At 36.1% G+C, this 14,097-nt stretch overlaps 1 protein-coding gene across 1 annotated transcript; it reads right to left on the bottom strand.

The window, feature by feature from the left end:
- Positions 1 to 4,079: 4,079 nt before the first annotated feature.
- Positions 4,080 to 13,941, bottom strand: slc35g1 (solute carrier family 35 member G1). The gene is made up of 5 exons (XM_015060609.1): positions 12,830 to 13,941; positions 10,169 to 10,343; positions 8,893 to 9,027; positions 8,559 to 8,755; positions 4,080 to 7,752 (listed from the first exon to the last, which is right to left on the bottom strand). Exons 1-5 carry the CDS (start codon positions 13,161 to 13,163, stop codon positions 7,340 to 7,342), a joined length of 1,254 nt encoding a protein of 417 aa, XP_014916095.1. The 5' UTR covers positions 13,164 to 13,941; the 3' UTR covers positions 4,080 to 7,339.
- Between the last annotated feature and the right edge of the window lie 156 nt (positions 13,942 to 14,097).

The raw sequence follows: 14,097 nt of genomic DNA, 5'->3' as shown, positions 1-14,097 counted from the left end.
AGTCTAATAAAACTGCTACATTGCACTGGGATGTTGCAAAGGATAACTTGCTATGTATCTTGTCAAGATGATTGATGGTTAAGGTGTGCAAACAGAGAGTGAAGTTATCAGATTTAAAGCTTGGAAAAAGTTCTGCTTTCACTCTGAGGGTTTGATGTGTCTCAGAAAATATAAGATAACACAAAAATGATTGGAATCAGATATTTTCTGTTTGGCCTGTTGGCTCCAGGAGACAAATTTGGTCTTGTTTCAAAAGAAAAACACAGATTACATGTGTCTGAGTAAAATCAATACGAAAAAGTATATAAAAACAAGTTTAGTTTGTTTTTGTATTCTTAAAATGTAGGTTTCGTTGTAAAACATGCATTTGAATAATCAAATAAGACCATTTTAATTCATCTCAGGAATTAAAAAAAGTATTTTGAATAACCTAACAATGATACACTTTTTTACAGTTTAATAACTGTTACAAATATAATGCACCGGGTGATGAGTTATTAGAAGCATAGGGTCATTGTGGATGACTCCTACAAAATGATAACAATGCAATTTTCATTAAACACAACAGCTGAGTCTCATTCCTGCCCTTTTCTCTGTGTAACCGTGGGGACAGACACTTACAAAGGAGTCTGTTTGGACATGCTCCACACATAAATTAAGCTAGGGTTAAAGTTTACTGCTTTGACAAAACTAATCTAAATTGCAAGAAAAATTGCTCAAAGCAGTTTAAAATATCGGCCATGGAAGTTAGTCAAGCGTTAAGATAAGGCCATTCCTGAAACCTCTAGGTTTAGGTGGGTGTTAAAAGTTGCCTGACTCATTATTTCATAGATATTCAGATTGAGCTGTAAACATTAACAAGTGTATTATTGTTTGCCTTTTGTCTCAAAGCATGAAAAAGAACGAGTTGAAAAGAGAAACAGAATCTTAATTATTACAATCTTTAGACTCTATCTAGTCTTTTGATGAAAAACTTTGAATGAGAGATTAAAATGATTTGCTATGGACCAGCAGAAAGAACAATAATAATAAAGTGGAAAACTTTTTCCTAAATTAGAGTGAAAATCTGAAAAGTGTGGTATGTCTTTGTATTCATCGCATGTGAGTGAATACTTTACACACCTTTCACTGCTTTATAGCCGTAAGTCTTTGCAGTAAGGTTGGATTGAGAGCAGATGCTTCCAAGTCTTGTCACATTAAATCAATTATGTATGTCTGGACAATGACTGGGCCATTCTAACACATAAACATGCTTTAATCCATGCCGTTTCATTGTTCTTCTGGCTCCATATTCAGGACTGTTGTCCTGCTGAAAGGTGAACCTCTGATTTGGTTAGTTTGCAGTCATGCCATACTCTTCCTATTGTTGGATAAAGGACTGAGCCATGCTTTCAACTGCTCCATAACTTTATCCCCAACTTACTGCTGCTGTGTTGTTTGGCCTTTATAGTACAGTAAGAAAGCCCTGGGTTTGAATCACAGCATGATTTATTTTTTGCATGAAGCATGTTCTCTCAGTTCATGCGTGGGTTCTCACTGGGTGATCTGGCTTTTTCCCACAATACTAAAACATGACTCTTGATTGATTTCTCTAAATTGCCTTTTCTTGTGTGCTTTGCTGTTAGTCCTGTGTGTCTCTGTGTTGCCCTTTGTCAGCCTGGTGACCCATCTGGGGTGTGACCCATCTCTTACCCAATGACTGCTGCCTTTCACCCTGAAAGAACGAGCATGTGTTGATGAGGGATGGATGCTTTGTGTCAATTTATTACACACTATTTAAAAAACACGTTTTGGTTTGTAATGTATTTGTGCTGTTCTAATGTGACAAAATGTGAAAAGGTTGAAAATATGAACATGTTTACTGGGAACTGTTTACAAGTAAAACCAGTAATTTTCTGAATAGTTATGTTTCCATAAAGACTGTAAATGAAAATACTGGAGAAAATATGATTCAATTGTTTAAGAGTTTGTTTGTTTTTTCCTCACCTAATTGCTCTGGTGCACAGAGGAGCGATGGCCTGAAACAACAATATTGCAAATACATTTTTTGTGAATATTAAGATGAAGTGGAACATTCTTTGTTTTTGGCTCACAGATCAAATCTACTTTTTACTCACTTATTCACATCTGAATTTATTTCCTAACACATGATAATATATTTGTATGATCTCACCTTTCGATCACTTACATAATTGAACCTAATAGGTCCACTTTTCCACACTTTATCTGTGGCCAGAACGCATTTATGTTAGAAAACCATGTGTCTACTTCAGTGGCAGTTAACCATATTGAACATCAGTGTTTGAATTGTGATCATAATCGGCAGCAAAGACAAGCCTATGCTTTTATCGTTCCTGCCCCCTGCTGTCTGAAAACTCTTATTGCATATTCAGAAAGAAAACACTGATCTTACGGTCAAACTAACTGCACCTTCTTATTGTAAGTGAAGAAATCCAGAATGTGCTATAAATTATAATTTCCGAAAATTTTTCTGAAAGAAAGTTGGCCTTTGGATAAACCAGTCAAGAGGTGGTATTTTGCTTTGATATAACAAAATTATCACCCATTTTAGCATATTTTCCATGTTTTCTTGTGATTGTGAATTCCACTCACAATAAGAAAAATTTAGGAGACCCTACAACAGTCTGCATACTTTTGTTTTTTTTTTACATATTTTGAAAAAAGATTTTCTTACTGAACAGCGACAGCATTATAAAGACCAATGCAAACTTATTAGGCAGACAAACATTAAGAAACAGGGTGTCATGATGCATATATTTTATGTTTGTGATGCATAACGAGTAAATCATTTCCCTGTCATCAAATAAGTGAAATAAGTGAAAAATAACTCAATATTTAATGGGGTGTCATTACTTTTTTTTTGCATGACAGTATTGTTTTCCAGATACAAATCAATATCTAAATCTATTTTTAATATAGTTAGCACTTCAAAAGTAGTGCTAACTAATAATAATAATAATAATAGTATGGAAGACTGTGAAAACATACACATGCCCAGTAATGCTACCCGCCTTACTACAATGCTACATTCTGAACAATGCCATCCATTTCTGCCTGTTTAGTCTCTGGAAATAGCCTGTTTAGCCCAGTTTTTACCCAGCTGTCATTTACTGACTCAGTTGTTAGGGCCAGGCTGCTCTGAGTGCAGACAAGAGCTCTGCGGAGTTCAAGTGTTTTCCACAAGTTTCACTGATGTTGAAGGGCTGTACTGCAGTAAAGGACAACTCTTCAAATTCCTTTCAGAGAATTTGTTGGGAAATAATACAAAGCACTTTCTTAAAGAGATTGTGAAAATCTTGCCCAGGAGTCCCCCCCCCCCCCACGCCAAGTCTTTTCAATCATCTTCAGTAACCTGAAAAATGTTCTTTGTGACATCCCAATTGGGAGATTTTTTGCTTCAATGTGTCCTTGATTCTATCCATCTGGGTGATAAATCCTCAACTCTTCTTCTGTCTGCTACATTTAGTTCATCCCAATCTTTCAAAGCCAGAGCCACTAGTATCATACTTTTACTCATACAGTAACATTTGTTCCACCAGCCCCACCTGTTGCCTGATGCCATTTTGGCATGTATTAAACTACAGCTGCCAAACAACATAAATAAGCTCACGCAACTGAACAAATATGGAAAGTACATGATTAGGTTTCAAAAATTGTAATGAAAATAAGAGCTTTTGAGTGCAAAAGCTTTTATTGCTGCTGAAGTGTTTAGGAATATCATAACATCAATACTGGTACAAATTTCAGTCAGTGATACATGTAGCAAAGATGCAAAAAAATGACTGATACACATTAATCTTACAAATAAAACTGGTAGTTGTAAGAATGCCAGTTGTGGTTTATAAAATGGGCCATTTGGGCAATTGCCCAGGGTGGTTTTAATAAGCAAGAACCCTTCTGCTGGTAATGCATACTATCACTCTTTACAAGGGTTAAGTAGATTGTGTTATTATTGTTTTTATGTCATTTGTTGCTTGTGTAATAGATCTAAATGAGACGAGTCTCAAAAGATGTTCCTGTAATAAAATATTGGAAATGAAATCCTCACACAGTGTGACTTCTGAATTTAAAAAGTTTATTATGAAAATATGACATACTAAAAGTAATCTACCACTAGGAAGAAAGGTATACATCTCAAAGAAATGTTGGTTTACATACAGAAATAGTAAAAGGTTTTAAAGCTGAGTACAAAATACCGTAAGTGCTGCATTACTGGGTTTACAAGTCCAGTGCATTTTCTAACATTTTACTAAAAACTTTTCGCTTTTCTAAAACTGTATATCCCAGTTGTTGTTTAGGCAGCAATTTAATGAGGTTCATGGCGAACCGAAATTTTCCAGTCTAACATTAGATGTCATTATAGAAAACCACAGCAAATTAAAAAACAATCAGAAAACTCTGGAGTCACTCTAATACAGGGCTTTCTACTCGCATAGAGTGAGGTGCAGTGCTTGTTAAAGTGACCACATGCAACACGCATCTTACGTGCGCATTTTTTCAGTTTTCCTTCTCTGAGAAGGCACATTAATTAAGCTGAACTGTGCAAACTCTGATTTCAAAGACTTGTTATAGGATTTACTGTATAAAGAGACCAATTTAACCTGTACGTATGTGCTGACCCATTGCCCAACAGGTCTAACATGTACATAAAGTTTGTAAAAGAACAGCAAAAACAAATGTTGACAAAGACATTTCAGGATATTAAGTAGCAGCGAGGTACCACTAACCTCATCATCTCACTTTTACACTATCCCAGATCAAATAAAAGATTAAAGCTGTGCTGAGACGCTTATAGCTGTAGTGCTGCGTAACAAACTGTGCGTTAAGAATAAGGCTTTTGGATAAGAACGGATATTACTCCACAGATACACAAGGCAACCTTTTACAGTCCAGTTAAGTAAACATATTTGCTTTTAGTGCTGCTCTGATTAGATACAATTCAAATAAAACTGTGCATCAAGTATTTTTAACCATTTAAATAGACTGATGGCAAATGACCCAACTTAAATGTTCGAGGTCAGTCAAACGTCATGTACATTTCATTCAGACCCTGAGTCAGTTTTAAAATGAGCTGGTTTTGTTATTTTTGTTTTGAGAAAAGATAAAATTAAGAATTTTTTTTTTTACTAATTGAATACTTTCCTATTCCTCAGCATTACATTACTAGAAGCAAAGATGCACATAAATACTATTTAAGCAAAGCTCCACTGAGCTCCAAATGTTGAAAAACTGATGATGTAGTGCCATGTTTAGAGTAGATTATTTTATCTGGGAAGAAAAAATCGAAACAAAACATCTGAGCTACTTCAATTTTGCATAGATTATTAGATGATCTTAAAGTGCTAGCTGACCTGAGAGATATGCTGATGATTAGAAATCAGTATGAGCTGTAGATGGAAAAGTATTTCCCTTTAAGAGATATTCTACAGGCAGATTGCAGGGTCATTTCATCGTATTGCCACTGCTGGTAAAGATGTAAAAAAGCAATTAAATAAATTCATCTTTTATTGTTAAATAGCAAAATCTCCCCCTGAAAATGGTAGAAAAACAAGTTTTACCTCAGTTCATTTTATTACATGTGGAGCAAAATCCAACCTTAAATAGAGGTTTCTAAAAAAATATATGTAATTCAAGTAGAGCAGATGTATTCCATGCTGTATGATGTTTTTCTCAGAAAATACATTCATTCAAATAAAAGATTTGATACCAAGTGTAAAATGATCAACGTTAATGAATGATGGATTTATTTTAAGGTATTTTAGACACCTTTAATAGTGGTGCCAACAGATGTAAAATGTTATGATTACGACTATATATTTATTTTCACAATTCCCCTACAGAATGGCACTTTACGTACAGCACAGTAATGGAAAAAAATAATTGGGTATCATTAATATATAATCTGTGCATATTTAAGAAAATATTTTAAACCCCTCAGGGACTAAGGCAGAGCAACCCTGTTTTCAGGATATAATTTCTAGTCAATGCTCATAAATAACCCAGTTTCACGGGGGGGAAAATGCTAATACATACAGTACTTTATTAACTATTCAGTAGCACCTAGTGCAAATCACTTTAAAATAAAAGCTAGTATAAAATAAAAGCTAGTAGTAAGTAATGTGATTCAACAAAAATGGTCCCAGTCTATCTTTGGAGCTTCTGTACAAGTTATAGAAAAATATGACAGAGGGCATTTTTTAAAAACGGTTTCACTCAACCAGACTTTTAGAACTTCTCAGTTCATTCAGGAAGGCTTCCAGGAAGCAGGATACAGCTTTTAAAGACTTTTCTTATTCTCATTCCCTGCAGATGTTATTTTAAGCAAAATACAAGCGCACAATAACCTACACAGGTTGACTCTTGAAATCAACATGCATAAATATATTAAAATTGCTTCTGAATTTTAATCTATCATACATGACCCTGTTATTGTGGCCTGCATCTCTTCATGTTTGCATTTAAAGTACAAAGTAAACTAAAAACATACATGAAAGTTAAAAAAAGGGAAACTACTATAAAGTAAAATAGCAAAATATTGGTCAGAAGTTTGCATACACACAACATAAGCATGAATGTTTGGACTTTTCCATTTCTAAGCACAACTGTACAATATAAAAAATGTATCATTTTCAAAGGAAGTTTAAAGCCCAATTTCTGGTTGGTTCTATGGCTTGTAAGTATTGTCAATTCATTTTTGCACACCTTAACCAGGTGCTTTCAGGAACTGAATGTAAGCCACTTTTACTTATTTTTTAAAAATCAGTTCTGATGTTTGTTGAGCATTATCGTCCCGTTGTAACCTCCAACAATACCAAAGTTTCAACCACCTTACCCAAACTTTAAACCTCTGATAGATAAAAAAAAATGGTAAGCTTGTAAAACAAAAACAAACAAAAAAAAACAAAACAGAAAGAGGTCTTCAAACCTAAAAACAATATACCAACTGCCAAGCATGGTGGGGGCAGCATCATGGTGTGGTATTGTTTCACTTCTACACACATTAGTGCATTGCACAAACTAAGTGGGATAATATAGAGGCATACTTCTCCCACCAAATTAATCAATCAACATCATCAGATGTCAACAGATAGATTATTGATACTTTTGATATAACTGAATGTTCCAAAAGTTGAACATTGAACTAACATTAAGCTTCTGGAATGGTCTTCCCCTTTCCAGAAAAAAAAAAAAAAAAATCTTGAAAATAATATAGATCAGCCAAATCATTTGGGTGGTTCTTTGTCATTTGGTATGACAAAGAATACTAATTCTGATAAAGGGGAGGTGATGAGTGTAAGCAAACTTCTGCATTCCTCTCTCAGCTCTTGCGGGAGCTGTTAAACCACTTCCTAAGTGCAACTCCGCTGGTGCTCAACACGACACACAGTGCCCCCCCGAGGCTCCACCAGGTCGGCACACGATGAAAGAAAACAAACTGAAAGAAAAAGGACAGCACCACGTCCACAGTCCTCATCAGGGACACGGGTCCGGCCTTCTCAATCTGCAGCGCCTTAGTGAGGAAGGTCTGGCCAGCGATGCCCAGAACAGCAATAAGCATCAGTATCCAGCGATCTCGACCACAGAACGGAAGATTCCACTCGCCCAGGACGGATGTGGTGATAATGCACTCGAGAAGGCCGATGACGGCGTAGTACCACACAGAGAGGTAATAGTGGACGCTCTTCCCCATTTTTCGCAGAATGACAAAAGTGAAAGCAGCTCCAATTGCACCTGTAAGAAAAAAAAGGTTTTGAGTTCAAATCTGAGAGAAAACAATCCTGATGCTGTAAAATACAACACCAGTTTAAAAAAAAAATAGTAATACAGGTATGCTTTGTTATGGCCTAAACAATCACAAACGTATTAATGGAAAGTTGATTGGAAGGAAAAAACTACAATAGAAATGGGTGCATAAGCAACAGGTATAACTGCAGCTTGGATATGAATTAAGCATTCATCTGCTTGTCAGTCCTACAAAAGGCAATATTTCCACTTCCAGAAAACTCCCAAAAAACAGGTGAACTAACAGTGCCGAGGCTCCCATTGAGGCAAACGTGAGCCTGGAAGCCTATTTTAGTTAACATAATGGGTCTTTGTCTCTACAATGCTACACTTGTGTTTTTTTCGGTGTGAATGCAGGGTTTGCTCTCTAAAGACAAAAAGAGAAGGAAAGAAACTGAAAACAGATCCTGGACTTAACTGCTCTAGAGTTACTTGTGGTACAAAGTAACACAATTCTGTGACTCAAGAAGACAATCAACCAAGACCTGATGAGATCATTTCACTGGAACTTTTGTGAAAGTGAAAACAGGTTTGCAATTTCTGTGTGGGGGTGAATCAAATACCTAAAGTCTCTTTTTTTCCCCCATGCTGCTGCTTGTGCTGATGTTTAAAAATGTAACTGACAGAAAGTATAAGATCATCTAAAAGGGAGGAAAGTCACTATGGAGAATAGAGGTGGTTAACAGGTTGGATGTTACCCAAAAGCAAAAATCCACCAAATATAAATGAGTCAACCAAAGTATTAATTTCGTCACCTCCGAAGGCAGCAACAGTTCCCTTGACGTGGTTAGTGTAGTCGCCTTCGATGCCGCTGAGGTGCTCGCCGAAGAGGAACGGCGGGCGAGCAATGAGGATGACTCCGGTCAGGGTGAACACAGTGAACACGCAATCCCAGATTGTACATCTCTCTTTGAGGAATACCCAAGCCAGGATCGAGGTAAAGACTGGATTGCTGATGGAATTAGTTGCAAGTATTTCATGGATAAATAAGAAGCACAACAGCAGAACTTTGATTTTTAAGTGAAACTTTATATATACTTTTTTAAAATTTTTATTTAATGCAGCTAGGATTTTTTTAACAGCACTCACCTGAACATGATGACAGTGGCGTCTGCCAGCGGCATCTGCTGAACTGCATAGTAGAGAAGGATCATTGCATTGGAGCCGAAGAAACCCCGAAGCACCAAATAAATACGTTTATCTCGGGGACCAAGGAAACCTGTCCTGGAGGAGCAGATACACCAGGATGATGGATGAATGTGTGACTGAAAGGATGGCTGAGTAGATTTAGTGATACAAGAAGTAGAAAAAAACACCTGGAAAAGATGGATGGATTCAGGCATGGTGGCAGGGGAAAGTGATAACGCTAGGTACGGCAGAAGTGACAGAGATGCATGGATGTTTAGCTGATGAGATGGAGGATGATTATGAATGAAAAACCAATGTAGGGAATGAAAGGTTGGACTGATTAAAAAATAGATGAGGAAAAGGGGAATAGTACTTGCAGACTTCAGATTTAAGTTATTTTGTTTAATTTTTAAAAAGTAGTTTAAATTTATGCCATCTGTCGCTTTTTTAAATCACTTTGCTATGACAGAGATTCACTGCCTGGCAGAAGTATTTACACCACATACACATTTATACATTTTGTCACATTAAAACCACAAACTTTATAGTATTTCACTGGAATTTGATGTGATAAACCCACAGAAAGAAGAGCACAACTGTGAAATATATGGAAGATGATACATGGTCTCCACCATATTTTACAGTTAAAAATCTCAAATGCAAGCTGCAACTGGATCAACACTTAGTGCTGCAATTCCAACTCCAAGTCTTTTGAGGTATGCAGTATAATTTGAGACTGACAATAAGTGAGAAAAAAAAAAAAGGAAAGACGAGCTTCTCTGCCGTCTCCTTGTGGTCCTACAGCCATCTGCAGAAATGAACTGCTCCCAGTCAGAAACAACCAATCAGAGCTAGGAGGAAGCTTTTGGCACTGCCAATCAAGCTCATGTACGTGCTGCTCAATGTGCTAATGGCAGAGAAACAATTTACCACTACAGAAAAGCTAACTAGCCTAAACATTCTAAACAGATCCCAGTGCAGGAAACTAAATGCATTTCCAATGTAGTTATGCCGTAAGAATAATTTTTCAAGGTATTGTAATTTGCTAAACAAATGTAGGCCTTATTTTAAAAACTAAATCAACAATGCCCTTTAAAAAGATCATCATTCATAAGCTTTTAAATACTTAGATTGCCCCGCGTTACTTCCCATTGACAGTGTAATGATATTTGTCTCATAATGTTTTTCTGAGGCAATTTTTCTAAAAACACAGAGTAAAAGTTGATCTTCTGCTTACTTGTGGTAGATGAGTAACGGTAAGACAAAGAGCATCTGGAAGAAGCAGCGGATGGCGCTGATCTCGATGGCATGGAGTCCCTCAATGGTTTTCACCAGCAGGGAGATGATGGAGAAGAAAACTGTAGCCAGTAAAGCATAGAACAAACCCAGACCGGGACATTTCTTTGGTTTCTCTGGGTGGAAGAAAAGGAAAAGAAAGCATTGCACAAACAAATTAATCAAAGAGTGGAAATATAAATGATTAGCCAAAGAGGATGCAAAGAGTTAAAAAAAATGTACATATTGTATTCATAATATAACAGCTAACTGAGGCAGAGGAGCTCTGTCTGTTTTTTCTGAACTCTTTGGGGCACCATAGATCCACCAAACAAACACTGTGGTGAAATGTTTGTACAAGCTGTCTGGAGAGCAACAAACTGATATGTTTGCAGAGATTAGATTTCAGTCTGGGAATATACAGACATCTTTCTTTGCTCTAGCCATTTTACTTGGGTGTGCTTGCTTTTCTAACTCTGTATGCTGAACATTTCCAATGTTTAAAACTCTGTTTTGAAAAAAACAAACAAAAAAAAAACAAACATGACATGGAGAAAATGACAAAAGAATGCCATGCTGTGCAAAGTCTGCAAAACTGGTTTTGGTGTCATCTTGCAACTCCTTATTTGAAAGGAGAAAAAAAAAACTGATTCTCCTAATGTCTTCTTAGATGTGCAAATATGGTTACTGTAGGCTCTGACTTTTATAAACTAGAGAAAGGTTTTTATTGCTTCCCATGTTTATTTAAAATAAACGGAAAATGTTTTTTATGTTGTAACTTTTGGGGGCAAAAAAAAAAAAATCTTTCAGGCACATGTAGAGATTTGATATCATTTCTGTTCAAAAATAATCAAATTTTATTCTTAACTGTTAAAACTAGAGCGATTTTTCAAAGTAAGTATGTTTCTGTAGTGTAACAAACCTCTCTCTGTCATTAGCTATCTTTTTATAGTCAACAGTGGGTTGTGAGACAGTCCCAGTGTTTTTTACACATCACACAACTCCTACAGTTTTCCATTTACAATTATTTTTCCAACCTAAAAAATATGTATACCTGAGCTTCAATATTCCACAGGTTCTCTTTGTAATACTTCCAATATTCTTATGCAGGTTCTGGAGCTTATCCATTTTTACAGTACTATTTTTTATGTATAAAATATACATTTATTTAATTGGTGAGATTTATGATATAAAAACTTGATTTTAATAACACAATGTTGACTTTAGACACTCAGCAAGACCAGCACTCTAAACTTAGTGCGACTTTTGCTACCTAAGGGACAGAACACATAGAGTACAGTATCACTCTAAAAGTATGCAGTCACTCCAAAAAAATCAAGGAAACACAAATGGGGAAAACCCTTCCATACCTCTTATAAATGGCTCTTTTTTATAGAGGCTGAATAAACAAAACACAGCTTGGCACTGTTGCTTAAGTATGAGGTCTTCATCAACATTCCTAACGTGTTTTTTTTAACAAGAGGAATAAAAGTATTCCAGATTATCTCTGGAATACAAAGGTAATCTTGTTTCTGTAAAAGTGCACAGTCATTTATGGAAGCCCATTTCTGCCAATATAATTACAAACATATAACACAATGATCATTTAGCTAGCTCATGATTTTAAAATAGTACCACATAACTGAAGACGGAACATGTTATATAGTTACAGTTCATTTATGCTGCACTGTCACTTTTTAAATACATAAATCTGATTTTTTAAAAATAAATTAAAAACTACACTTATAAATGCAATGATACAAGTATCGTAATTTCACAATTATGACTTATAATGTTGACTTAGTATCTCATATTTACAAAACAGCAATAACAAATATGATACTATGACAATATCTCATTTTCATTAAATAGTGAAGTCAAAGTTATATGAAAATTAACTCAGTATTGACTTAGTTCTAATAATTATAAGATAGCATTCTTGATACTATCTCATACTGTATAGCAAAGTCAAATCTAAGAGCCAACTATGTGATGAGATAGCTAGCTCATAGCTACTATATATATCATAACAATGACATAGCTATATTTAGTTATACTATGTTGCGATTATGACCACAAGTCAATTCAAAACTTTTTTTTTTCTGTTTTGCTTTTTATTGTTGTTGTTTTTACAGTGGCAGTAATGGGCTTCCATACATCCAGCCTATTTAGTAATGACGTAAAATTAAGAAGGATTACAGCAGCCTAGTAGGCAGAAAGGCCCCTCGCTTAGCAACCGAGCTGCTGTTTTATCAACCATGACTAATGAAACTAGAAAAGATATGCTACTGAAGTGGAAAACATGTAGATAACGCAGCTAAATCTCTGAGTTTTGATGTGAAATATAGAAAAAACGAAAACACTTAACTGGAGAAATGTAAAAAAAAAATAAAATAAAATAAATACTGAATGAACAAATTATGAAGGTACAAAGTGCTGCTCCTATTTCTTGGTATTAGAATGTAATACTGTCAGCACTAACAAATGACGCAACCCGGTTGTATAACGTAAAGCTACAAACGAAGTCATTGATTGGCTGTTTTTCTTTTCAACTCTGCCTCTACTTTTCGTCATAAACTTATCACAGTGACAGCGAAGTTTAGGACTTTAGGAGACAACTTACCCTCAGGTGGTGTTTCTTCTCCGGAAGATGCGGTCTCCTTGCCTCTCGTGCAAAACGCCGGTAGCACACACAACAGCGATTCCTTCTCGCCGCCTTCCAGCACATTTTCGCTTCCTCTCGCCCGCTGCTTCTCTTCACCATCTTCATCCTGAAGATAGTTAGTTCGTAGATGAACTGTTTCATCCGTCTGCTCGTCATCGCCATGCTCGTCGTCTTCTTGGTGGTTGTAGAACTGGTTCTGGTTGTCATGGCTAACAACTTTGTGAAACGCCACAGTCACGTCGTCCTCCCCGGTTAAAGCCCGTTCCCGCGTACAGTTATTGCACTCGCCCATGGTGGTGGTGGTGGTGGCGGTTGTGGGATGTAACGGCCGAGCGGCAGCATGCCTCAGAGACAGCGCTGTCCGGCGTCTCTGTGTGTATGTCCTGAGAGACTAGGAAGCAAAGGTTAATCACTAACCTTGGTGTCACTATACAAGCTCTCATGCGGTGTTTGCTTTACCCACAGGGGGGCAGAAGTGAACCCGAGACAGCCGTGCTGGGAACCTGGAACATTACCTAACTCTTCACGCCCGTTTTCACTGGTTGTCATGGAGATATGAGACCACTACATCTCAATAGTCATACATTTTAGAGCACAAAAATTCATCTGGAGCATATTAATGTAAGATTCATGAAGGTAACAGGCACCAAATCCAAATATGCAAATCAGTTTTTGACCTAAATTATAGTCCTAATTATTCTTTTTTTAATAAAACGTTTAAATAATGTAGCTGAAACTAGCTTTATGTATCAATCTATATCAAAATCACTGGCTTGTCAATACTGGGAAAAAAAATTCTTTATATGCTCATCACGAAAAGCTGCAAATGTTATTTTCTATCATGCGACTCAGCTGTTTTTTTTTTGTTTCACAATGTGTCTCTAAAACAGAAATGTTCTTAAAATGGCATTCAAGATGTACAATTCCCATATTAAAAAGTCAGCTGAGTATCAGTTCGACAATAAGATATCAAAATTAGATAAAGGATTTGCATGGATACTTATATAATCTTGTAATTCCTTAATTTTTGTTTGTAAGTTTATAATGTGAAATCTAGACTTTAAGGCCAATATGATTTGGGTTGAATTAATTAGAATTTATTTATATCTGATTGAATTAATTAGTCAGCAACATACTCAATTTACTAAGTAAGCTATATCAAATACAATTTTGTCAATTTTTGTTGGTGATTCAGGCTCTGGGATGTGAGCCATTTGGGTTTGCAT

Source organism: Poecilia latipinna, unplaced genomic scaffold, assembly GCF_001443285.1.
Source record: "Poecilia latipinna isolate Pla-1442-1.1 unplaced genomic scaffold, P_latipinna-1.0 Scaffold1729, whole genome shotgun sequence".
In the NCBI taxonomy this organism is placed as follows: Eukaryota; Metazoa; Chordata; class Actinopteri; order Cyprinodontiformes; family Poeciliidae; genus Poecilia; species Poecilia latipinna.
The sequence above is the reverse complement of the archived record's forward strand: the minus strand, read 5'-3'. Positions and strand labels throughout refer to the sequence as shown.